This window comes from the organism of the source record quoted next, unplaced genomic scaffold, assembly GCF_019419815.1.
Source record: "Pyrus x bretschneideri cultivar Hongxiangsu unplaced genomic scaffold, Pyrus_bretschneideri_v1 Contig16, whole genome shotgun sequence".
NCBI lineage: Eukaryota > Viridiplantae > Streptophyta > Magnoliopsida > Rosales > Rosaceae > Pyrus > Pyrus x bretschneideri.
Genome location: NW_025999457.1, coordinates 2,467,211 through 2,494,641, shown reverse-complemented (window position 1 = coordinate 2,494,641; position 27,431 = coordinate 2,467,211). Strand labels below are relative to the sequence as shown.

Here is a 27,431-nt window from a genome sequence, read left to right as displayed (position 1 = left end):
CTATGTTAGACCTAAATGATTATAACTAATAGAGCAGGCGTAACATACCTGGAGTGGTCATTCTCGAGAACTTTGGTTGCTTAAACGACAAGAAAGCTTCTACACATGCCCTTGTGCACTCGACTCAGTGATGAGTTATAAGATTTTGTTGCGTATGCTGTATGTGCAGGGATCCCTTGTACTTATAGTGGCTCGAGTCACAGAATTTCATCCATAAAAGAACACTACAACCCACCTGACAGCCAATTGCTTGATCATCAGGCCAGCATAGAGTTCTGGACTCTTTGAACCCCTTCAGCCTCTGAATATACAATTCGACACTGCTCATGAGACTACCAGTGTTAGTCTAATCCGATCCCTAAATACTAAGTAAGTCTTGTAGTCCCGCAATGACTATGAGACCAAACCTTAGATGGAAACATGTATCGAGATAAACTCTTAACAGAGTATTCTAAAAGTGTTCGATCCTTAGCATCTCAGGTCAAACGAATGCCTTTAGTTTCGCTTGATTCGAACCAAGACTTCCCTAAGTACTTCATAAGAAAATTAAACTTGAATAATTTTTTGATTTTTCAATAACTTCAAACTCAATTCGTGCATAAAGAGCTCGTTATTACACACATTTTAACACAAAACACACTAAAACGTTAGATGCAGGTTTCTGGAACATAATTAAACTGTCATCACAAATATAAACAAGTTAACAGATATATTGCTTAAAACTCAGACAAGCTCTCCTCATCATCTTCCACCACAGAGGCCAAGTAGTTAGCATTATCCGAATTCCTGACCGAGCAATCTGCCCGAATTTCACCCTTGGAGCCAGTCAACACGCTAAGTTGCCCCATCTTGATCATGGACTTGACAAACTGCTCAAAGAACAACGTCTGGTTAACGGCAAAGCTTTTCACAATTTCCTTAGTCCTCTTATCGGTGTACAAATCTTGGTCTGACGTGAATAAACCTTGGCGGTTCATGAGATCAACATAGTACTTGTTGTCGAATATGTCAGGGGTACGGATATCTAGCGGGACGGTAGCGTTAGTATTGTTTGCAGGGCAAACTGTTTTGAGGTCATTTGCAAAAGTTTTGTCCATGGTAGCGTCTTGCGTCGGGTAGAGCCTGCCGGTGAAAGAGGAACAATGGCTGAGGCCGATGGTGTGACCTCCAGACAGGGCTACAACATCAGTGGCATCTAAGTTTTTCTTGGCAAGATCTGTTAGAAGCTTGGTTGTGTTACTGGTTGGTGGGGGAAGGTTTGCTAGGGTTGCATTTTGTGTGGCAAAGTTTAGTCCATCCTTTCTTCCCAAGGGCACATCATAGTCCGGGCCACCTGACTGCATCAACAATATTCAAAACAAACACTTATTCATATAACAAAAAGTTGCGAGTGACGTTTTAGTACTCTGTAGTATTAAATTCTTGTCATTTAAGGCCCTTAGATAATTCAATCTATTGTCCCATTTTCTTTGACATCGATTGGATTGGATCGAAATGCTCCAAGTGGCGGAATATTAGTGATTTAATTAGTGCTAAAATTACGTGTACACGCCAAAGAGAAAGTCTTGGTCATTGTTTAAGATTTAACAATTTCTACTTGTTGCTAATCGTGGGCATCTTAGTGGTTCGTACATTAATATGAAAAAGTAACACCATTCCAACTACTACATTGATTAAGTAAAGCTACTAACTACTTGTTCAGTAAAACAATTAAAAAACAGATAGTCATGTGCTAGAGGAAAATATAAAAACGAAAAATATGCAATAGATTATCATATGCGCCTTGATTCTCTTATATTTCTATATTGTTGTGATATAATTTAAGGTTCTACCAACTCCACAAACGGGAACACTTTTTAATTTAAATTATAACACATGGACTAGAGATATGGAAATGAATTAACTAGTTCATTCAGATGCCCCACGAGATAAGATTCATGAAGGTAAATCGTTTAAAATGTTTATATCAAAGCATAAGATAACCAACACTTGGAAGAAGTCTAACTAGGCAATGATATCACATTTATCATCTAGAGTTCAACAAGCGTATAAACTATTGTGGTATTACAAACCAATATGTCACACTAGTGTACATGACTCTGATTAGGTCCTTCTTTCTCTTGTAAAAAATAATTTATAACCGTCAACGTCAAGTTCCGTTTGATAAAATAATAAATATATAAATTTGATCATGACACCCGTGATGGAATGCGTTGTATATAAGTTTTTCTGCATGGGATGTATAAATGTCCAGAAAATTGCAAACATGCAGATATTGATTATCATAATTTATCCACTTGCATCCAACTATATTGAACCGTGTGGAGTAATAGTTCCCTGGGATCTATGGTAAGGTACTTTAAATATTGAAAACAGTTGGTTGTTCGATAAGGACAACAGGGAAGGTATCCGCTTCTGCGATGTCAAAAACATCTGCACCACACAAATTCTTGCTTGTGTTTCCCGGAAACATGCTTGTACCCTCATTTATAATAAAAGGCTATTATCTCTGCCGTACGAACTTTATTATCGAATATTTTACATTATCATGACCATCTAAAAATCCTATCAGTAAAATATTATTTAATTTAAAGATCGATTAATCATTCATATGCATTAGATGGATTTTGGAATAACTAATATCTTTACGATGAGTTGTCTATTTGTTTCATGCACATAAATGACTAATTTTTACAAATATAATTTTTTAATAATAATAAAGAGAATGAACGATATCATTTATATTGTTACTACAATTAAAAGATGTTAATCATAAGTGAGAAACAAATAATTTTCCACGAAAGAATACAAACATTATCCTTTCTCATATCAATGGGTATGGTTGGAGCGCCTTTAATTTAAAACTAAAAAGGAAAATTCTAAAAGTACTTTTGTAATTTAAAGGAAAAAATAAAATAAAATAAACTTTTAACGAAAAACTTCCAGTTTACTTTAACAAAAAATCTTATTTTTACACTAAAAAATTAATCATATTACTATTTACTTTACCCTTTATTTTAACCTTATCTTTAAAACTCAAAATTTTCTAATTATTTTCTTTAGTTTCTTAAAAAAAAAAAAAAAAAGAAAAAAAAAAGAGGATTGAAAAGTCATCAAGGAAATTTCCACATCCATCACCATGGTCAAATTATTTAGTTTTGTCGAAAGCTTTAAAAATCGTAGTTTGGTTTAGACTTTAGTCAAAAGCTTTGAAAAATAGGGTTTATTGCCGTGCAATTTCGGCTTTAGAAAAAGATAATTAAGGCTCTAGTGAAAATTAACTAATATTTAGGCAATCAATAAATATAAAAATTACCAGGAAAACAGAATCCCTAGCAGCGAGGGCGAGGATATCAGAACAGGAGACGACCCTTCCACACTTGTTGTGAACGCGGTCGCGGAGGTCATTGATGATCTCAAAGGCCTTCGCCCTCAAGCTCAGGTTGGGAGGTGCATCCTGCTCACTTGGTCCGCTGGCTGATCCCTCAAGCAACACAGATCCATCACAACCCTGCATTAATCATTTTCTCAATTTAATTAGTCGATCTTATATTTTCTGTGACGGCTTCTAAAATGGTTATAAGTATTTTCTAACTATCAAAAAAGCTTCCAACTACCTTTACAAGAGAGAACATTTACGAATCATAAAAAGTGTTTTTGGACAAACGCATGTGCTCTTCAGAAAGCACCTATGAATATTTTCAACTTTTATAAAAATAATTTAAATTACTCCCATTAAGCTTACCAAATGACATTGTACTATATAATAATTTAATTATCTCTAAAAGTAGAATATCATAGTATACAAAAACTTGGATAAACTTTAAGGAATAAAACCTTAGTGACCGCTAAAGACAATAAAACAGCTGACACGAAGCAATCGAGAAACTAAAAACTGTATAATCTTTGCTAAATGTTACCTGAACAAAACAATCGTGGAAATGGAGACGGAGCAAGCCAGCAGCTTGGCCAATGTCCGCTTTGAAGACTTTCTTAAGCTGCTTTCGGACTATGTCGTCAACCTTAGGGCAGCTAGAGTCATAGAAGTTCCATGAAAGTCCTTGAACTACGGGGGCAGAGGACTGTGCCTCCGAGACACAAAAGAAGGAAGAAAGGAAAAGAGAAGAAACCAGAAGGAGAGAGGTCGATGAAGCCATGGTTTTGTGTTTCTGTGGTTTTGAGGGACAGAGACCCTTCTCTTTATAGGCATATTCCAGGGCGTGGGGCTGCTGTCCGCAATTACGTGTCTCATTTCTAGTTTCGTGACACATGTCCTTTGCTTAAGTTCAAACTTCACACCGTTACTTTGCATAAAATTTAATTAAAATTAAAAAAAAAACTGGAAAAAAAAAACGAAACGACAGATACGCCTACCAGCAGCCTCCCCCAATCTTTTTGCAAATCTCCCTGCAATCCTTCAAAGAAACCCTTAACCCTCATCATCCTGCATCCATTAAATTGCAGGGTCTCAAACTTCCATTCAATTTCAAAATTGGAACCTCTCCCGCAAGTCAAAAGTTGCAAGCTTCATCCCTCCTTCCTTCTCTGATCCAACCGTGAGGCAAAATCAGGTGAGTATTCTCTTTCTCTCTCTCCATTGGTATTCTTTGATTATTTCCTATACCCACTTCACAGGTGTTGACGAGATCAATCGATCACCGGGAATTTGAAGAGAGAGGAAAGGAAATAAATCTTAGCCAATTGTGAGGAGCAGCGATGACGGCAATGGGGTGGTGTCACTGGTGTGGTTGCAGTGGTTGGCGGCGATGGGGTTGTCTGGTTGCGGTGGTCGGCGGCGGCGATGGGTTGTGTAGTTGCAGTCGGTGGTTATCCAGTCATGGTTTTTATTTTTTAGTTTTTTAATTAATTTATGAAAAGTTAACAGCGTTAAGTTTGGTGTTAAGTTACCAGACAAGTGTCAAATAATTAAGAAAGAGACACAAATAAGTCATCGAATTGGGGAGAGCAGACCCTGGCCCATATTCCATGCTTTAAGCTTTTTGAATATGAATTGGAAATTACTCATTACTTTCACGAGATTTTTTATAAAGATGTGATATCCACACGTTTTATTTTACTTTTTATATATTTTTTTAATTTTTAATCGTTAAATTGAATGAATTGAAAAAGATCAATGAATAAAAAATATCAAAAATTATGTGAGAAATAATATGAAATGTGGATATCACATCCTTCTTTTATGCATGGATAAGATAAACAAACACACGTGTTATATTATGATCACGAAGTATATCAGTTTATCAAACATGTAATATATTAAAAAAAAATTATAATTACTACTTCGCCTCCAAGAATTAAAAAACCAAAGAAAAAAGACTTTTGATAAATAGCCACGTGGTAAGCACATCTCGAGACTCAACCTTACATATTATTGCACCTTGGGCTGCAGCCGCTGCACACTGTTGTGGAAAAGTCATTGGATATCTTATCCCCCACAACAAACGGAAGTATAAGATAAAGAAGGTGGGTGAAAAATCCAATCTTTTTGCCAAGCGTAATCAAACTTGGCACCTAACAATATAAGCTTGTAATGATTCTTCGATTCCATGTGTCGATAGTCAAATGAGTGAATTTGTCAAAAGTGGCAATTTCACCTAGGTGATTAGGTCCCTACATGGTGAGAACTATTTGCTTAACTTTTGCTAATTAATAAGCTAATTAATTCTTTAACTCCTCTAACACACATAAGAGAAATATTAAAGAACTCTCTCAAAAGTGAGATTATTTATGAATTCGCTGTCACTTCAAATTTTTTCCCACAATAAGTCTATAAAGAATCTCACTTTTAAGAAAATCTTCTTAGCATTTCTCCACTGTGCGTATAATGTAAGTTTTTGGGTTAATCACATTACCCTCAAATTTGAACGTAATTATTGTTCCTACAAAAATTCTCAAAGATTACTATAAATACCCGAATGAGGATCCTCGTCGGATCCTCCAATCACATCCGTTTATCGTACATTGTGCTGTCAATTTTCATTAGGTACTGTTTATATTCATTTTAAATAAAAAAACTATAATGATTTCTGACCGCATGATATACGACGAACAGATGTGATTAGTGAATTCCTGGGATTCTTTCAAAGAGGATTCGGCGAGGATCCTCTTTCTAAATACCCAAGTTTGGGGTTTCGCCACACACATATTTCCATCTTGCCGATCACTTACACCACACACTCTTATTAGAACTGTACGTGGTTTGAATCTTTCCTATCAGGACACATGTAGGCAATACTTTCGGATTCAATCACACCCCCAAAAAACTCCCAGTTCACCAACTCGCAGGCGTTGATGGAAGCAAGCCTGGCCCTGAAGGTGTGCGAGGTGTGCAACCACGTAGGTCCCCTGATTTTTTTTTTTTTTGGGGCTTCTGAACTTTAAAAAACTCAAACATAATAAGCAAAGTAGTTTTAGTGGAGTTGTCAAGCACTGCTTTCACATTTAATTGTGCACTGGTTCGACTCCCTGCCTACTTTTTTTTTTCTTTTGGATAAATGCTAAGAGAAATCTCTCAAAGTGGGACTCTCCATGGATTATCTGTCATATCATTTTTTTCGCACAATGTTTATAATATTGGTACGGAAATTAACGTTAAACTATAAAGTGTAAAAAATCCCTGGAGAGAAAAAAAATTCATTGTGCCCTGAACACAGATGGTATATCAGGTGTCATTGTACAAGTGGATAGAGGTTTTAATTTTTAAGTTTGTTAATTTTTTTTAACACAATTATCCTACCACATTGTATAGTAACACGTGGGACACTACCCTGTATTCCGACACAATAAAAAATCTCTCAACAAAAAGTGGGGAGTGCTATTCACACATCCCCTTTTACTTCCAACACACTCTTGTTAATTTTTGTCCATTGATCTTCTTCAGTTCTTTCGATCCGATGACCAGAAATTGAAAGAGGTGTATGAGGGGTAAAAGTTGATGTGTGGATAACACCACCCTCAAAAGATCACTTTTTCAAGAATCATCTTAGCATTCCTATTTTTTTTTTAAGCTGTACTACTGCTATTAGGGTTTCTTTCGTAATGGGTATGTGCAAACAGAGTACTCATTTTGGCCCTTTTGAGCTAGACTATTTTTACTTCTTTATTATATCTGTAGTTTAATTTATTTCATTATAAAAAAATAACTTTTGCTAATAAATCTATAATTAAGAATATTATAATAAGTTAAAATAGTTAAAAGTGTAAGAATATAATCTTTAAAAGTCATCCCTTACATGACATCATTCCATCGACTTCATGTAATGATTAAAATCGTTCATTCTTTTTGGTAATTGTTTAATGATCATCCAATTTTCGTTCAATTTAGAGATCATTTAGTCATTTATATATAAAAAAAATTAACAGTTCATCATAAGGATGCTAATATTATCATAAACAGTGATTTGTTTGTACAAAAAGATTGTCACTGGTTTATATTCGGTAGTTGGGAAAGTAGAGGGAAACAAAAAGTTCATCTTTCTTACAAGAAAATTGGATTTCACATGAATTAATGAAATTCTCCACCACCACCACTCCCTCTCACACCTCAAATACCATGGAAAAAATAAAATAAAAATTTGAGAGTACAAAATATAATTAATAGTAAGCTTGTGTATAATATTGTAATGTTTTAAACTTAAGATATAATTAACCGTAAATTTTTCATTTGAAAAATGCTAAATAGACTTGCACTAAGTTTTTTTATTTTCTTTAATTTTTATAAATCTTATGCGTCACCTAAGTTGAACTTGCATAAATGGCAACAAGAAGTTATGAATATGTGTGAAAACTTGTAAAGATATTGGAATTAAAATTAAGGAAAACGATGCGAACCATTCAAAGTAGCTATCGTGAATTTAAAACACTAGGCATTGGTGATGTTAGGCATTTTAGTTGTCAACGTGTTGGCTCGATCTATATACTCAATCCACTCGTAAACTGAATTGTAGCACATCATGATCCAATTGGCGCAATTTTGCTTGCTTTTTGTGATGCCGTGTTTGAGGAGTCGTTTTTACCATTTTTAATGTAAGGTCCTTTTTTAAAAAAATTTATTTATTTATTTATATATATAGGGGTTTTTTAACTTTAATCCTTCAAGAAGATTGAAATTTAAAATAAACATGGTGTTAGATTACATATTGATTATAATCCCTTGATGTGTCCTTAATTCAAATAATTAATGTACATTTTATTTAATGTCTCCCATTAAATATTTTAGTTTATTAACATACAAATTTTAATTTATTTTTTGACCAAAAAAGAGTTGTTTAATTTATTAATCTCTACTAATTAATAAAACACTCATTGTTAACCAAAATCCTATGAAATTACCAGTTTAACCCTCTAATTAAAACATAACATGAATAAGAAATATGGGGTAGAAATGTAATTTCACACAACCAAATTTTACCTTTTTTTTCAAAGCCTCACCTATATGTAGTCCTAACATATCTCTAATTAAAAATAAATAAATAAATAAATAAACCTTCCCACTCCCACATTCTGTATCAATCTCTTCCTCTCTTCTTTTCTTCTTCTATTTCAAAAACAAAAATAAAACATTTTCTCACACTTTGTGTGTGCCCATATGCTAATTTTATTTAACATTCTTCAAACTTGAAAGACTCAATTAATGTACCTAAATGTTAGTACCGAAATGTATTATATTGAACTAATGTTAGTACCGAAATGTATTATATTGAACTAATGTATTTAAATGTTAGTATCGAAATGTATGTAATGAAATATATGCACCGAAATGTATTATATTAAATTAATGTATCTAAATGTGTGTACCGAAATGTATGCACTGAAATGTATTATATTGAATTAATGTACCTAATATTTGTACCGAAATGTGTGTATGTGACGCCCCATCCCGAAATATTTAATTTCGGGAAATAATTCCAATGATAGGCCCAATTCAATACTCTTATTTATTTTACTACCAACCTCCATGATTCTTTAATTAAATTTCTTAATTCCACAAAAAATCTATAACCATGATTCACTTTTCAGCACATACTATTATATTTTCGATTTATTACTAATTCCTTCTCTTAGAGCAAAATTCAAACGAAAGATTTATTTTAAATTAATTAACCTCATTTATTTTATGGCTGCATCTAACTTCTCGTTAGACGGACTACGTACCCTAAATAGGGATCAAGTCATTCGTAGTTCACCAGTTCAAATTCAATCAAATTCTGAAATTCATACAAGTGACTAACAATCACCAACTAGCTTCAAACAAGTGAATCACACCAAGTGCTTATCAAATTTGGTTTCAGAATATCAAAATTAGACTAAAAAGATGGCATTGGCTCACTGGCCAAGCGTCGCCTCGGCTCGCCGGAAAATTTCATTATTTCTAAAAGCTCTCAAATTTTACAAAAATGTAGAGCAAGTTAAGGGGAACAACTTTTATACCTGTGTCAAAGTCTAATTCGGCCGGTAAAAGCCCCAATTTCACTCAAACCCATCGGAAAACCTAGAATTTGGGTGGTTCGATCCGTCGCCACCGGTGTTCTGCCGCCCTAACCAAGGCTTGGGACATGTACCTGGGTTCACTAGGAGTGCATTGATAGTGGTGGTGGTCGGAGTTACCTTCAAATTTGGTGTATCACCACCACAAACCCGTCACACCCACCGTGAAGGATTTCTTATTTTCAAAGCTAATTTCACTCGATTTTTGGGTTGTAATAGGTAGAGGGAGGGTTGTGGAGTATTTCTTAGGAGGTGTCACAGCTTAGTTCGTCGGAATTTGTGTAGAGGAAGCCTCGGAAATCAACATTTCCATCGGGTCGGGTCACCAAAAAAGGAACAGGTCGAGGGGGACCCGGGGTTCCCTCCTCATCTCTTCTCTCATTTTCCTCCTTTCCCCCATCCCCGGATTGATCTGAGTCTCTCCCTTTTCTCTCATTCCCTTTCCATCACAACCACACACGAGGCACTCCCTTTGCTCCAGATTTTCTGGAGCCTTCCAACTTAATGTCAAAATGACTATTTTGCCCTTAACCTCTATCGTTAATAATTTCTTCGTTTCAAGAACTATTTTCGCCTACGCGCTCGTAGGATCATCCTCTATCCAAATATGATAAAATATATAAGGATAAATACGTCCTCGTATAATTACATTAAGCTAGCTAGAGGCATTTCCGTCTTTTCAACTTAACGATAAATTTCACAACATAATTTATAATAATATCCGGAAACAAAACTTTAAAATTTCTCAATTCAATTTTTCATACCCATAAATCGATTTATTTTTTATTTTTCTCCACATATTCATATATTTAAATTTTCAAGGTTTAACAATGTACATAAATGTATGTACCGAAATGTATTATAATGAATTTAATGTATCTAAATGAAGAAGACAACATACATTGAAATATATTGTATAACAAAAATTAATTTATCTAAATGTTTACAACAAAATATATTACAATAAATGAAATGAAAATGAAAACTATAATGAAATAAAATCAAGGGAAGTGTTATTGGCACTCCAAAAATCTCATTCTACACTACTCATAAGTGTATTTTTCTTTCCTAATATAAAAAGTTTGGAGTGTAGAATGAGATTTTTAGAGTGCTAATAACAATTCCCAAAATCAATACATTAAGAATTTGGAAGAAAAAGAGAAATAATTAATAAATCAAAATATAATTAATAAATGAGGTTATTAATGTATCAAGGGACTAAAATTAGATTTTGATCTTACTTGTGGTTTTAATCTAAAAGTCATCTTTGCCAATGATTAAAATGAAGTTTTCTATTTTATTTTTCATTTTTTTTAAACAAAATATATTATCTACGCTAATGAGAGATGGTGCGTTTTGACACACCCCAACCAAAATCAAGGCGTGCTGGCCGTCACACCTTGATTTTGGTCGGGGTGTGTCAGTTTGGTATCAGAGCATAGGTAGCCTAAGTGTAGTCCAGCAGGACAAGTACTAATTATACAATACCAGAGGTGGTCCTACATTAGTGATAATCTATCAGAACCACCGCTGCACTCGCAGGTTTTTGGAAAAACTTCAAACTTCAATAACTTACTCAATTCTCAACCAAAATTCATAAAATTGGTACCAATATGAAGCTCAGGACAAAAAGAACATATCCTAACCACTTTTAGGTCCTAAAACCAACTGAATTTAGCTGGAAAAATCTCAATAGTCTGGCCACCCCTGCAACTCGACGAATTCGAGTGTCCCAACGTCCAAAACCTTCCAAAATTCTTCTACCAGCATGCCTTGATTTTGGTCAAGGTGTATTAGGTTTAGCCTTTTAACTCAATAAATGGGCCTAGAGATGAACCTATTAAAGGATGAGAAGATTAAAGACATTGTATCTACAAGTCAGCCCAGGAATCCAAATGATAAAAAATCGCCACGAGAACGAAAAACGGCCACTATCAACGACAGCTCATAGCCCTGGAATGTCTACTGATAAGAAGACACAAAAGCATAACTTAAAGTACTTTCTAACCACTCAAGCAGTTGGCAAACTTGACAACTTTCAGCCATGGAACTCCAAAGACAATTTTATCCAAACGTCAACTTCTAGCCATGCGTTGCTTATCGACAAAAAAAAAAAGGTCTATGAAGAGACATAAATGTTGTCAAGCCTAGCACTCGGGTAAAGTAGCATCATGCCACGCATCATCTATACAACGTCACCTAAAGTCAATTTATGATTCCCAGTTGTTCTCAAAATGCGTGAATGTTGAGTATAATAAATATTCTGAAATTTAATGAAAATTTACAATTATAATTCAAATATAGGTAGGTTTTACTTTAGCTTGTCTGAAGGAATTTGTTTGTACCATACTTCACCAACTCTGAAACTACCGAGTAATTGTCAACTTTATACTTTTGAAGACCTACTAAAGGGTTCATGATGAAGCAATCATGTCGAAGCACATAAGTTCTCCAATCAAGAGACCAATCACAACATGAATAAAGCTCTTAGAGTCCACATCGATTGCAGACAGAAGCAAGGGACTCTCCTCATCTATAAAAGAAGATCATTTCTCCCACAATTAAGGACTAATGTCATTATTGTACTTAATTCATTATTAGAACTCAATGATGATGATTATACTTAAACCTTTGTATAATATCTCTGCATTATTAATGGGAACTCCTCTGCTCTAGTGGACGTAGCCCAATGTAGGGTGAACCACGTATACATTTTGTTTACTTTCTTATCTCTATCTCTTTACATATTACCCCCACTAGATAACCAGAGCAACCTGGTGTAAACTTGCAAGTGCACAAGATAATCGTAATATAGCGTTTAGCAAGTCCAACTATCGTTCCCACGAATATTCAAATTCAATCTCCAATTTGATAAACTAAACCAAATCTAATTATAGTAACGACACACAAACCCAAAAATATAAACTCAAACAACGGACTAGACTCGATCTTAATCAATAATTTTAATTCAAGAAGTAAAAAGTTTGTTGTGATGATTTTATAAACAAATAAAAGCAGAACCTTAAGTAAAAACTGAAATTAAAGAGAAGAAAACGTTGTGTTTTAAAGCAAGTGATGAAAAGTCTACGGATTAGGAATCAACTACAAGCAATCTAGTTTAGGTTTCAATGCATTCAACGGATCTTTCGATTCTTTAGATGATAATTCCCGTATCTAAGTCCTTGTCAGGCACATTAGACCATAGTTTTCCTTAAGTGAATGATTCTCTCCTAGTTCAGGCAAAGGTTGTATATCCTAACATGTAATCTACCCTAGTTAAGGTATAAATTTGAAAATAGGACTCTTTACGCTCTAGAAAACAAGAGAACCAAGCAAACCATTATTCTTTGTCAAGCAATAATGTAATTTACCACACTTAACCACAAGAAGCTAATTGAATTATATTGCTAGTTCAGCCTCAAATTCATCTTCCTATCTCACTAGATGCAAAGTCCTAAGGTGATCAATCAAAGAACTCAAACAAAAAGTAACAATTCAATCAGTGATTAAGCATTCATTTCAAAGAAACTAGAAATCCAATGAATAACATTAAAAACCATACACATCCATGCTAGGGTATCATCCTAACACTAAAAAAAAAGTTTAATTACTCCAAAAATGCGAAAACATAATTAAAATTCTGAAAAACATGAAATACACTTCCACACGACGATGATGGATCTCACAGATGATCGGCAGCTGCTGCTTTCCTTTTTACTTCTTGCTAAGATCTGCTCCTTATATTCCTTCGAATCCCAAAAGCACGTTCCCAAAAACTCTGTCCACCAAATGTCCCTCCATCTCTCCTCTTTTATTCCTAAACAAATGTTGAAATCCTTACTTAAACCGGACTCTTGAATTTCTCTTCTGACTTGGATTAATATATTGATGATGTGGCACACCAAACTATTAAATATATTAACTATGCACCGTTAGAATAGTCTTGAACTCTTCTAAAAGCTTCCCTTTTGCTCTGCATGTTTCTTTTTATTAAACTTTGTAAATCTGAAATCTCTTTGAAAATCCCGCGTAAACCTTGCTAGCAGAAGTCCGGTACAAGAACCACTATAACGTCTTTTAGGAAACTCGGAATCACGAACCATAAAACTCCTCTGAAAGCTAACTTCCATATCTTTCCAATGGTATAAGGCTCAACAGCTGGTTCATTCTAAGGAAGTACAGTTTAATCCGTAAAGTTGGTTGATCCGCACAAACAGCCTCTGCTTCCAGCACGCCAAACTCATTTCAATCGCAAAAGTGCTCCTTTTTCTTCTTTCTTCATCTTCACTCTTCAAATCTAAGAAAAATATAAAACTAAATGAAATGAACTAAATTCACTCAAAAACATAATAAGAATCTAAACTAAAGGGCATGAAAATGTATGCAATTACGATTATATCACAACCTAAACATTTTACATTGTTCCAAAGTAACCTTACACGACCACCATCCACTATTGCTTATATTTTTTTTTTCCTACATCCATCCCCATATCATGTTAGACAAACTTGTTACTGACTAGTTCATAGGTCGGTCAAGAGGAAAAAGACGAACTGGAAAAAGTAGAGTGTGACCCGCCTGCTCTTGTCACACCCGTCACACAGATGGCCCTTGGTCCATCCCCAAAGAAAACTAGTGTGGTTTTAATTGTGCAAATTTTTTTGTTTTTTTTTTTTTTTTTACTGTTTGCTCAAAATCTTCCTAGCTTCAGAAATTAGGTCTACGTTGAAAAGTCCGGTGGGTATTGAATGCCCACACAGTATATTAGCAGAAGTCTTCAGCATGGGCATAAGTTTTCAATGCCCATGCAAAGTAAAAGTGGAATATGAATTGTATTGTCAGAAGACGTGTTATAAGTTTCAACATGCAGTTAATGCATCAGTTTGGAGTTGCTCTATAAATAGAGCACTCCGCATGTTTTCAAGTTACAGAAAAGATAAGAAGAAGAGAACGAGAGAAAAATATCAGTAACATCATCTATTCCTCTGCCTTTATTTGTTATCCTCTTGTGCTATATTTTTAGTGTGACATTTAACATCTGCCTTGCACCTACCGTTAAAAAGGTTATCTCTCTAACTTTGACCTATTTATAACAGTCTAATAGTTTTAAGATAATCTTATACGGTGTATCATGTAGAGTTTGATGGTATTTTTTTTTATTTTATATAATTATGAATATTTGAATTTTGAGGGAGTTTATTTTACTTTCATAGATTTATGTGGATTTTAATTGAATTCTATTTGGATTATAGTGGAGTTTGTGAGAATTTTATCAAAAAATTCAGTAGAAATTTGTGGATTGTCATGGACGTACTAATGACTAATTTATTAATAGGCATTGTTATTTTCAAATTTTCGTTATTTAATATAGTGACTATTTGACATCGTAGAGAACCAAGGGAGTCTCAAGGAGACAGAAGATAGAAACTTGGGAATCACTTAACCAAGGGCAATGGATTCGCTTGACGTCGCTACGGGGATAGAACCTAGGAATCACTCAACCAGAGACAACATAATCACTCACATTGGTAATTGTGGATTCACTCAACATGACCAAGTCTAACACTTGGTCTGCGAAGGAGAAAACTAACTCTCTTCTTGGATTAACTAGAATTCACTCAATTGACTTCTTAATCTTACATATGGAGCCCTTTAAATAGGAGGGTACCTTACATTGGTACGATAGACAATTAATAACACATTATAGTTACAATGCAAACTAATTAAAATAAATAAAAGCATGGCTTTGATAGATGAGAAGTCACCAATATCTATATTTAATATACGACCATACTTATTGTAGTGCCTACATCATACTCCTTTTCTCCGAAAAAAACTCATCCTCAAGTTTACATTGGTCTTTCCTCAATCTTTCGGATGTCTGACTAGCATGTTCCACAATAGCCAGTTTAGCACCAAAATTTTCCAATTCCATGAGCAAATCCATATAGTAGAATATTCCAAGTATTTTGATTTCCAAAATTTTCTCAAGTTCTGTGCACCCCTTAACCGTTTCATGATAGCAACAATTTCTTTTGAAAAATGAACATCAATCTTGTAGGATTGGCATCGACTCCAAGTTACAAACAACACTGGTGATTAACCACCTTAAACATAGCCTTGTAATCTTCATCTTGCTCGCCATAAATTAGTAGAGAACACTCATCGAAAAAGTTTTCTTTGAGGTCGTCATCATGATTGACATACTCATAGTAAATTGGTGGAGAATTCCAATCGACGAAACTAATTTCTTCGACAATGCGCTCTTCAAACAGATTGTAAATCACAGCCATGATCTTCAATCATAGTGGAAAACCTGCTCTGATGCCACTTGATGCAAGAGAAGTCAAGGGAGTCTTGGGAGACGAGGGATGATAACCTAGGAATCACTCAACTAAAGGGGACAGAATCATTCACGCCTCTACGGGGATAAAACCTGGGAATCATTCCACCAAGGGCAACGGAATCACTCACGTCGCTAATCGTGGAATCGTTCAAGAAAATTCACTCTCTTCTTAGATTGATTATAATTCACTAAACTGACTTCTTAATCTTACATATGGAGCTCTTTAAATAGGAGGTTACCTTACATTGGTAGGATAAACAATTAATAACACATTGTAGTTACAATGCAAACTAATTAAAATAGATAAAAGCATGGCTTTGATATATGAGAAGCTACCAACATCCATATTTAATATAGGGACCATACTTATTGTAGTGTCTACATCACTATTACCATGACAAAGTGGTCATATGAGGTGGTGGTGACAACGATGCTGGTGCAAGTACCACCTAGTGATTGTCGATAAGGTAGTGATAGTATAGGTGTTGTCTTAAGTGCCTGCAATAGAAGTAGTAGGGGTGGTGATTATGGTGGCCACATGGTGTTGGGGTGGTGGAGCAATGGGAGCAATGGGGGATGGGGGCGGTGGTTATGATAGTGGTAGAGAGAAGCAAAAGGAAAGAGCTTCACAACAAGGAGGTATATATGGTGGTGCAAGGTTACTTATTGGACAAAGTTCAGTCTATCTCCTCCTCTTTTTTTATGATGTTGGCAATCTCAAACCTAGACCACCAACCACCTTTAGCCGTCGCGACTCGCTCATCCTTCACTAGTCATCACTACGTACTCACTCATCCACCACTAGCCAGCATAAGTTCATCCATTCCCTTAAACACAATTAACCACCACCTTCGACGGTCAGCGTTGACTTTGACTTTGACCGGTCAACGGTCAACGTTGACTTTAGGGTTGACTTTTTAGGTTTTCGTTCGAGAGCCCTCCTAGGCTAATTTCGACATCCTGGACTCGTTTCTGAAGTCTGTTTTTCTAAATTCAATCGTTTGAGTAGAGTTCGACTAAATGTACCATTTATGTGCTTAGGGACAATTAATTGTGGCGTTTCCATCTTCGCTAGGTGACGTGGCTTTTCGACGGCAAAGTACTGTGAGTGGACCCCTTCTAAAAATGCATGTTTTGATAGTAGAAATGCATACATGAAAAGCATGATTTGATGACTATATTTTATGAAACGTTTTATGAGATAACATGCTTACTAAGGCTAGTTTGAATTATTACTATTTTTCCTATAACCCGTGTTCTTATAGAATATATGATGGATGATGATATGATATTTAGAACATGTTTAGAACACCTCTTTATAGTATGGATGATGGATGACTTTATACTATGAAGTTGCTTTTCAATATATATATGTTCACTGGTTTTGTACTTACCTAGTGGTCCTTTCCGCTATGGGACGTAGGGATAGATGGTCCGTCCTGAGCGACGGCAACGGTTTGGTGTTGGCATAGGGCCTGAAGTGTGTTTCCTCTAGCTATTTAGCACAGGGACGGGGAGCCGGCATGGGGCGTAAAGTGTATTTTCCTCTGACTGTCTGCTCAAAGACGGGGAGCTGACATAGGGCCTGGGGGTTATCAGACATTCACTAGTGATTATTATATATACAAGTTATGATTTGAGACATTGCACGACATGCTACGTTTCGGAAAACCTATGTTTATCATTATATATGTGTTTTCATAAAACCTGGGGGTTAGTATGTTGATAACTGTTTTATTATATATATATATATATATATATATATCAACTTGGTCCACTCATGTTTATTTTACACCCCCTTCAGGACTTAGAATCGAGGCATACAATCCCGGCGTCCAAGCACTTCCGCATCGACATCTTTGAGTCCTCTTGGTGTAGGATTCATCCTTTGTTTCATTCAATTTTATATTATTTCTTTTAATATTCTAGTTAGTTATATACTCTGAACACGTTCCTTAAATGCATATTCATTATTCTTTTATATTTATAAGCCTTATCTACCCCTTGTTTTAATTAGAGATGATAAAATTACTTGTAGATGAGGTTTAAGAAGGAAAATTGTTTTGTAAAATTATGTTACTGTTTTTAACTCTTTTGTTGTGATAAATGACAAAAATGTCTTTTCACTCTCTTTTGGTTGACAAAAAGATTTAATTAATATCTAGTTTAGACAAGTGACCCTTTACAACAATGGTGAAAAGGAGTTAAGTCATTGCATGTCGACATGGATTCAAATTTCGTCAGTAACTAATCTAATATCTAATAACAAAATTTATGGTTTGAAAAAAAAAAAAAAAAAAAAAGTTTAGATAATAATAATAAGCTTCATTTTCGTTCTCCAATACTGGTTTGTCGGCCCGACCCCTCCAGAAAGGTTATGACATTGTCTGAGGCCCAGCCGCACACCAGTGCTCTTGAATCTCGATGGTTTCATTCATGTTTTAAGCCAAGATTTTGGTATCAAGGATCTGCAGGGATCCTTGAGTTATATTTTAGGCTTACAATCTCTCTGCCTTGATGGCTTGCTTATCTCTCAGACTAAGTATGCTTTGGACCTCTGCTTAAACGTGCCCAACCCATGAGCTCTCCTAGCACGTCTCACCTCATGGCTGTCAAACGCATTTTGGGTTACATCAAAGGTACAACTGATCATGGCCTCCTTCAACTGTCTACTCCTACCATTTGTGCCTTTATTTGATCCGGACTGTGCCGACTTCCTCTACGCTCGTCATTCAACAACAGGCTATCTTATTTATTTTCGCAATCTTCGCAATAAGCTAATCTCTTGGTGCTCCCGAAAGCAGCCAAAAGTGTTTCATTCAAGCGTGGAATCTGAATGTAGAGTACTTGCTAATGCCTGCACTAAAACAACTTGGATTTCCTATCTGTTTTATGAGTCGTGTGAACCTGTTCGTTTTTTCCTTTACTCCGACAACCTAAGCACAACTTCTATGGTGTCTAACCCATGAAAGAGCCGCTTTGGGGAGTCCTCATGTTCGATTTATTCCCTCAGTTGATCAGTGCATAACTGCTCTCAAAACGTCTTCTCTTTCTCCGCACCATCCGCAGCTCAAGACCAGATATCAGCTCACCATCTCAGTCCAACTTTACTATGGACTCTTCTATTGATAAGGACAAGAACTAATTTTGATATCATGAATAACTTCAGCTAAATACAAACGTGTGAATTATCAGCCTGACAATCTGTATAAATATCTTTGCAATGATTAATGGAAAGCATCAGGTTCTTCCAACCTGATATGCGATTTGGTAAACCACGTTCATAACGTTCCACATCAATGAAATAGATCTGGATAGAATGCAACAACAGCGACAAGATTGATGCACAGTAGTAAACTTTAGGACGACATTAATGAATCTTCAAGTTCAGCGACCAAAATTATGAGGGGTCCTAATTTCTGTCAAATATTGAAAGAGAAAGTCCTTTTCTAACCACATCGATATTGTCCTGAAACTTGTATCTTGCCACCAGCACGGAATGGCACGTCTGAGGCGATCTCGATAATGTTGATGAAGGGTCATGTTAAGCCTAAAAAGTTTGCCAATTTCATGGTCATGAAGATACATGACTCACTCTATTAAGTGTTTAAATAACCTTCTTCTTTTGTTCAAAAACAAAATAACCATCTTCTTTCATTCATTTATTTTGTTGTAGTAATCATAGATACATTATTTGATACGTAAGATACGTTCTAAATTTTAACACAATATTCATGTATCTATTCCTAAATGTTTCATAACTGAGAAGTAACAAGTAATGCAACATCTCTAAATAATATGGTCAAAAAATGTTTTGCAGATAATAAATTAGGAAGCTGAACTCTATCAAGGGTCAACGCTCTTTCGCAACCAACAAATTCATCTTGGACCTGTGTGAGGACTTCAGAGCTTGATTTGTCACCGTCATTGACTCCTTGTATTGTGAAAACGAAACCCCCTAACGCAAAATCATGCGAACGTACACACTGCTTTATAGCTTTGGTGCCCTTAACACTGTTGGTGGTGTTGAGCATACTTTCAAAGAAAGCTTTGCTTTGTCCTGCATTTGCTAGTGCTAATTTAAGAATGGCTATGTCAAGATCCTTGAGATTAGAAGCTAATCGAACTGGAGTATCTCGCCAAAGAGCCCTTATGCATTGCTTATAGTCTCGTCCTAATTTGTCTCGGGCTTGCTTGCAAACACCTCTGACTATTGGAGAAGCTCTTGCATTTGCAAATGGCGCTGGAGATGAGGAGAGACATAAAAGCAAGGAAGCAATAAACATTACGTAACAGATTCGGGAGTCCATATGATTTTGTATGGATGCTATAGTAAAAACAATATATTTGGTCGAGTCAAGCAATGAATGAATGGAGTATCATATATGTAAGCTACCCATGAAGGGTAAAGGTCTAAATTTAGGAGCGTAGAAGGTGGAGGACCAGTGTTGTGTTTAAAGACTATCACTTTAATTGGTATTTAGATTCAATGTAGTCTGAGTCGTTACTTCAGTTAAATTTGATTAACCTACATCATATATTAATATTGGTGCAGTTTGTTTCATGTTCATGTCGATTGCTTTGCTGTTAATGAAGCGTTAGAACAAGTTTTCATGTCGATTGCAGTTTGTTTAACTTGTAGCAATCAAAACGTTTGGCGTTTGAACAATTGCTTCATGAATATTACTTTATTTCCCGCGTACCCTATAACATCTTTAATATCATAACGTTGTCCTTTTTTATTAGGCTACGTATACGTTTGGTAAGCAAACATGAATTGATGGCAGATGATATCTCATTCCTTTTCGTATGGGATGAGAAATGGAAATTTTCTTTCCTGTGTTTGGCAGTGAGAGGGAAGAAACAAGGAAATACACTTTTTTATATATTAGGTATTAATTTTTACTTATTAATGAGGGTAGGTTTGTCATAGAAGAAAGTAAGTAATGCTTAAGTTGGTTTCCCATGAGATGGAAATTATTTCCCAAGGTTGGATATGTCGATGTAAATTTTCACCATCTTCACTCTTGACGAAAATACACTTGCAAAACAATCAACAGCTTTGATCAAAGACCTAAGCCTCATGCGTCCACGAGATGGGAGGTTAGGCCAGTGGATCTCCCATACCTAAGGTAGTTTCTTTGAAAAGAGTAAGTGTTTAGGACTTTTAGGGGTAGCAAAAACTTATCGAAATTTGGTAAAGATTGAGGTATTTATAAGAGGAGGGGCCGACCATGGTGTTAGGGTTTTACCCTACACATGAGATGTATGGAATATATGACAAAGGTGAAGCATTAGAGTATTTCTATTGATCAGTCATGTCATATAGGCTCGAGTCAGACATCCAACAGCATCCTATTGGCCAAGGTTTATGGAGAGAATATTCTCAATATATATATATATATATATATCTACACTAACGCGAGTCGAGTAGGCTTAGCCTCACAATGGGCTAGCAATAATGTGGTTCAAATTCGCTTTTGGCGAGAATTGAACCTAAGACCTTTCACTTACAAGTGATGAGCAATATCACTAGACCATATTATTAAGTGGCTATATTCTCAACAGAGGAGGCGTTGAGGGAGAGCGAAAGGTGCAGTCGCACAAGGCCCCAAATTTGAAGGGGCCCCTAAATTTTTGCCATCTAACATCATGTAATAATGTTCTATATTCAAAAATTGATTTTGTTAGTATTTTAAAACCGCATTGTGCATTCTTTATAAGAGGTTTTTTTTTTTTTTTTTCTTTCTAAATATAAAACTTGGAGTACAATGAGATATTTTGAGTGTCAATAATAACATCCTAAAAATGACTATTTCTTAATTTTATTATATAAGTGGCTTTGTTTTGATTTAAATGAATGTTTTCTAGTATCAGTACATTGTCATACTTTTTAAAAACTTTCTCAAGGAGGGCCTCTTTTACAAATTTTGCACAAGGACCCTAGAATCTCAGAGACGGCCCTGATTCTCAAGATATTAAATGGGAAATAATATCTTTAGATAATGGTGTGAATATTCCTAATTGATTTAAATAGGGATTACTTACTTGAATGAAGTCAATCTTCAATTGGGAATGTATTAAAGATAAGATTTTGGTAATTAATCCTTATCTTTAATGTCTTGACTTTTTCTTGCCCCAAGCATGTGAGGTGTGGGCAGTCATATTCAGCTGTTTGGACCTTTAGGGGTGCTGAGCTGCGCGTGGAAGTATATGAGAAGTTTGCCCATTTAATGAGGGCAATTTTGTCTTTTTTTAATAAAAATCCACGTGTCACTTCTAGAATTTTTGGGATTATTTTAGGCTCCACAAGATAGATTGCATCACTTTCCCCTCTATTTTCCAATGGTGGAGGAAATTACTTTTCAAACATGACATTAGACAGAGAAAATTCAAGCTTCAACAAGCAAGCTATCTTAATTTAGTGAACACTAACTAACTAAATTTAGTTAGGGTGAGAAAAAGTTAAATTTTTGCTAAATATTAAAAATTATAAAATTGTGCTGTTTGTGGCCTTCAAGAGAAGAAAAAGGGTTTACGTTGTTCAGTTTAGGAAAAAATAGTATTAAACCATTTTAACTTTAGCTAAAATAGCAAATATTGTTGGTGGTGGATTTGACTAGCTACAATAACCAAAATTTACCTAGTATTCTTGAAGACACTCTTACCAAACATTAGAAATGCAACAATTTCTCATTACCAAGCCCATTCCCAAGCCTATAAGGTTATCTCCAATTGAAGGTTGGACAGAGGGCTCGTTTTAGCCCTCAGGTCCTCCAAGAAATTAATATTTTAATGAACAATGCAAGGTCATATTTTTTACCATCTCCAACCGAGGGTCATAGAGCTCGTTTTAGCCCTGTCACAAAAACCAATTTCCAACCGAGGGCCAAAGGGTCATAGGGCCAAACATATTATTTAAATTTAAAAACTACAACAACTTAAATTAAATGCACATTTACCATCTCTAATAGGAAACATATATTTGGGGCACCCATTATATTTGTCCCACGTCGGAACAGAATTGAGCAAGCTAAAGCTTGCATGTGTGGCACTATTATATTTGTCCCACATCGGCTGTGGGAGAGGTTTGAGCAATCAAACATGCTTATAAAAGCAACATCCCCACATAAAACCAATCACCTTTTTGTGCCTTAATTAAATGTTATTTTTAAATTTTTGGCCCAAAAAAAACTGTAAAAACTATGAAAAAAAAAAAAAAAAAAAAATTAAAAAATAACGACTAGCTGACATTAGCTAGCCGTTGAGATTCAAATTTTTTAGCCCGGCCTGAGGCTGGCTGGCTGGCTCGTTTGGGCCGGCCGGTTGGCCCTTTGGCCCTTTTTTGTACAGTGGAGCCCACGTGCCCTTTGGCTTGGCCCTCGGTTAGTGTCGATTTTAGGGCTATTTTCGCCCTTCTGGCCATCTGGACCCTTCAATTCAAGATGGACTAAGAGATTTACTTTGAATGTGAGTGAGACCAAACTATCTTTGGTATATATGTGCTTTGACATGTAAGTAATTGTATAGATATTAGTATTGGACTAAACATATTTAATTCTAATTAATATTATGGAGGAAAATTAAATGAAATCGTTTTGAATTCAGAGGTGGTTGAAACCTCTTAGGAAACTGGTTGTAACCGACTCCATGATAAGAGGAGTGGTTACTAACAGATATAGGCATGTCTTTGGTCTGTCTTCTCAAGTCAACTTTGTTAAAATACGCTCCTTCTGTGAGAGAGAATTATAAGGAACTAAAAGAAGAGAAGATCGAAGCACGAACTCATTCACATTGAGTTATTTTGCAGGTACAAACTGGTAGTATTAGGGTTTACTTTTGATTAGATGTTCTGACTAATATGTTGTAATTTAATGGCTTTTATTGGTTTCGATAATTGCTATGTGGTCTATATTCATGAAAGTATTAAATACACTATTTATATAGATGAAGAACATGACCACAAGAAAATGTTATATGAAAATAGAGATATGAAAATAGAAAATAATAATCACAAATGTTGCAAGGCAATGTGGAAAAAAACACATGACCCATAGAAATCACTGCATTTAGTGCTCCCAGCAATATCACGAGAGATAAAAACTCTTAAAACAATTAGGCAATAGAGAAAAAGCCATCCTTCTATCTAGGCCCTAAGGGCGTGTTTGTTTGCACTCACTAAGTATTACTGGATTGGACTGGCTTACTAAGAATATTAATCCCGTGTTTGGTGCGAGCCAGGATTGTGTTTAATGGGACTATGTCGGACTCATACCGACTAAACTCTTCACTAACCAGTCTTAGCGAAGACCATCACTTCGATTCGTCTGCTTGGTCTTTGTCTTCCTCAACTTGCTTCTTCTTCCAAATCCCGCACCAACCGTCGCGCCCTACTCGAGTTTGCCAAGAGCTTTGCCAGGAAGATGCGCTAACAAGTTTGTCTCTTTCTTCTGCAAGATCAATTGACGTTGATTTGGAGAGGTCGATTGAAATGAATTTGCAGATCTGACGATCTGACGAAGCCTTTGCAAATTGAAAAAAAAAAAATTGGGGATTTTTCTAAGTTTGATTCGAAGAGAAAGTAAGTAAATTAAAAGAAGAAAAATATAGGTTTGAATTCAAGAGAAAGCAAATGCAAAGAAGAAAAAATGTGGGTTTTATTTTTTCTGGTTTGAGTTTTACTGGAAGCGAATCTGGGCGTGAAGAACCAAAGCAAATGAATGAAGAAAAGAGAGAGTCGGGCCAAGAGAGAGAGAGTCAAATAAAATAGTTGTATTTTGGTTTTTTTTTTTTAAGATAAAAAATGTGTATTAATAATAGTAAAATGAATTAATGAATGACAAAAGAAGTATTTGAACTCTAAACACTTCATTATTCTTATCCAACGTAGTCTAAGCCAAATCAGTCTAACTTAGTCCCAAAAGTTAGTTCAATCCAAGATAGTCCAGTACAACAAACACATCCTGAATTATGTATGTTTCTTTCATTGGCAAGAAAATTTGGTTTTTATATTTTTATTGAGTCTCACTCTAATCCAATATTATTAATTTTAATAATATCTTTAATATAAAAAGCAATTAAAATAGAACAATAATGTAGTTCTAATTATCCTGCTTCTTAGTCCAACACTGCACCAAACGCTTTACTAAGCTAGTCCAGCTTAGTCTAATCTAAGCTAGTCCAGCTTAGTCCCTACATCTAGTCCAGTCCGAAACAGTTCGATGCAACAAACGCATCCTAAATCCCTTTATCTTAATGCACTATTTACCGCTATTCAATACTATGATCTGATGGTATCCTATTTGTTCAGAAGTAAGAGATCTTAGGTTCGAATCTCATTAATGGCGGATTCGATACCAAATTATGATGCCCATTGTGTGGCTTAGCTAAACTCCCTCTTCCCCTAATGTAAAAATATCGATGTACTAAAAAAAAATGCACCATTTTCCAGTATACCTAACAAACTCAATCAACTTACCTCAAGTACTATGCTAAAGAACTACCATATTGACCTCATAGCGATTATAGCGAGACTAACTAACTTGTCTGAGGGGTTGGATATTATATTTTGTTACCCGAAAAACATAATACCTATATTATTTTTTTTTGGGATTTGAGAGTCGCAGTTAAAATGATTTTTGCTAGAAAAGAGTGGCTTTTGTTTACTAGTTTCCAATAGAAGTGGAGAGACTTGATATGTGGGATTAGGGGCTTTTGTGATAAAACTCAACATTAGAGATGAGCAAAATATTCCCGGATATGGGTAACCACGGTTACCCTCCCATTTAAAATTCACGGTTACGGATGTCCGTTTAAACAAATAAACGGTTATGGGTATAATCGTTTACCAGTGAAATTTAAATAGGTGATTATGAGTATTATCTGGGGTTATAAACGGGTATCCGTTTAACCATTTATTGGTTCAAATGAACATTTTACCCTCGCCTTCGCTTGCTTAAATCTCTTTCATTATAATTCCGATTCGTGAATGGTTTTCGCCTATGCTTTCGTGGAATCAAGCTCTATCCAAATATACTTAGTGTGATCCCGAAAGGTCACATGATTTGATAAAACTTAGAGGATCAAATGGAAAACGAAACTCGGTTCTCTTGTTAATGGAAATGCTGTGAGAGTTACTGGCTTCCAACGGAGCCAAATGACTTGATCAGAGCTTTTCTTGAATAAGGGCATGAAACATGGTTATTACAATCCAGACTGCACGCCAGGCCAATAGCGTTTGATTTCTTACTGATTCACTTTTCTTAAGTAACTTGCAGCATACCCTACAAAGTCACGGCATTCCCATCTTATTCCAATAAGTTGTGAGGCATAAGGTGCAAATTGTAGGGCACATATAAAATTCCCTTCAATTGACCTTCACAGAAAGGGCAAATAAGTTTTGTAAAGCTTAAGGGGATTGTTTAAAGAAAAAAAAGTTGACTTGTATTAATTAATAAGATACTTGAATTGATTGGACCGAGCAAAAAGGTGCATGTAGTTGCAAATATCGTCTGTAAACTATAATTTCAATTATTGGAATGGTATGAAAACTTAAAAATTGAAACACAGTAATGCATGTTAAATGCACCTATAAATGGGTAAAAAAAATGGGTAAAAAAAACATGTAGATAGGTAAAAAAATGGTACATGGGTAAAAATGGTAAATGGTTAAAAACTGGTAAATGAATAAACGGGTATGCAGTTACAGTTAAATGGGTACGCAATTATGGGTATGAGTATAACTGTTTATGCAATTACCCAACGGGTAAACGGTTATGCGGGTAAGGACTTAAACGGTTATAGGTAAATAACCGCGGTTACCCGCCTGTCATAACCGTTGTCCATTCCTACCTAACACTAGCAATAGATGATTAAGTTGAGATAATATCGGTGATGTTGATAGTGCCTATAAAGTTTAAGGACAACTAATGAAAATGGCTTAAAAATTTTGGGTTTTAATGATAAGGACAAAATAAAGGGAAAAGTGAATAGTACTAGGATTGACTTTTTAGTGTAAAATGTGATTTTTCGTTAAAGTGAATAGTCTTGAAAACTTTTCGTTAAAGTTCCCTAAAGTTTATCATGCTACAGCTCAAGGTAGCGAATATGAAGTTCCGGCCTACTCACTTAAAGCGAGACTTGATATTTTGGAATTATTTCAAACTACAACAATAATTAAACAACACACAACTTAACTCGACAAGATTCATGCTTATTGATATCTCGAGTATATACTCCCACTGGAAATGGATTGGACTAACGCTGCTCGGTTTTATTCGTTCTCTAGGGTTAGGGAGTTCTTTTCTTTTTGCAACACCTAGTTGGTAATATCATGATGTTAATTGCTCACATCATTTGGTTTAGACAATTTAGTTTAAAATTTTAGTCTTCCTGACTAATCCTTATAGTATTCTTCTTCCCTTTCTTGTGCGGCATAAATTAATTCTCGCCCAAAAACAATCTTAACCAATTTATTAGTTCAACCAAAAGCACGACGATCATGTTTTTATATATTACTATAAACAATATTTTATACTAATCTATAATAAATGGGAGGGAATGAGTTTAAGCACGACAA

The 27,431-nt window shown here is 35.3% G+C and overlaps 1 protein-coding gene and 1 long non-coding RNA gene across 2 annotated transcripts; one reads left to right on the top strand and one right to left on the bottom strand.

Annotated features, from left to right (window-relative positions):
- Window positions 1-546: 546 nt before the first annotated feature.
- On the bottom strand, window positions 547-4,172 carry LOC103929067 (peroxidase 12). The gene is made up of 3 exons (XM_009338214.3): window positions 3,921-4,172; window positions 3,317-3,511; window positions 547-1,337 (listed from the first exon to the last, which is right to left on the bottom strand). The coding sequence occupies exons 1-3, from the start codon at window positions 4,155-4,157 to the stop codon at window positions 717-719; spliced, it is 1,053 nt and encodes a 350-aa protein (XP_009336489.2). The 5' UTR covers window positions 4,158-4,172; the 3' UTR covers window positions 547-716.
- A 136-nt stretch (window positions 4,173-4,308) lies between these two features.
- Window positions 4,309-5,034, top strand: LOC108865691. Its single transcript, XR_001951496.2, has 2 exons — window positions 4,309-4,571; window positions 4,636-5,034. It is a non-coding gene; the product is annotated as an uncharacterized LOC108865691 (long non-coding RNA).
- Window positions 5,035-27,431: the final 22,397 nt, after the last annotated feature.

Coding starts and splice junctions, on each gene's coding strand:
- LOC103929067 (XM_009338214.3), bottom strand. CDS start 4,157: ATGGCTTCATCGACCTCTCTCCTTCTGGTTTCTTCTCTTTTCCTTTCT. Junction 3,512..3,920: donor TCCACGATTGTTTTGTTCAG/GTAACATTTAGC, acceptor TGATTAATGCAG/GGTTGTGATGGATCTGTGTT. Junction 1,338..3,316: donor CTAGGGATTCTGTTTTCCTG/GTAATTTTTATA, acceptor TTGTTGATGCAG/TCAGGTGGCCCGGACTATGA.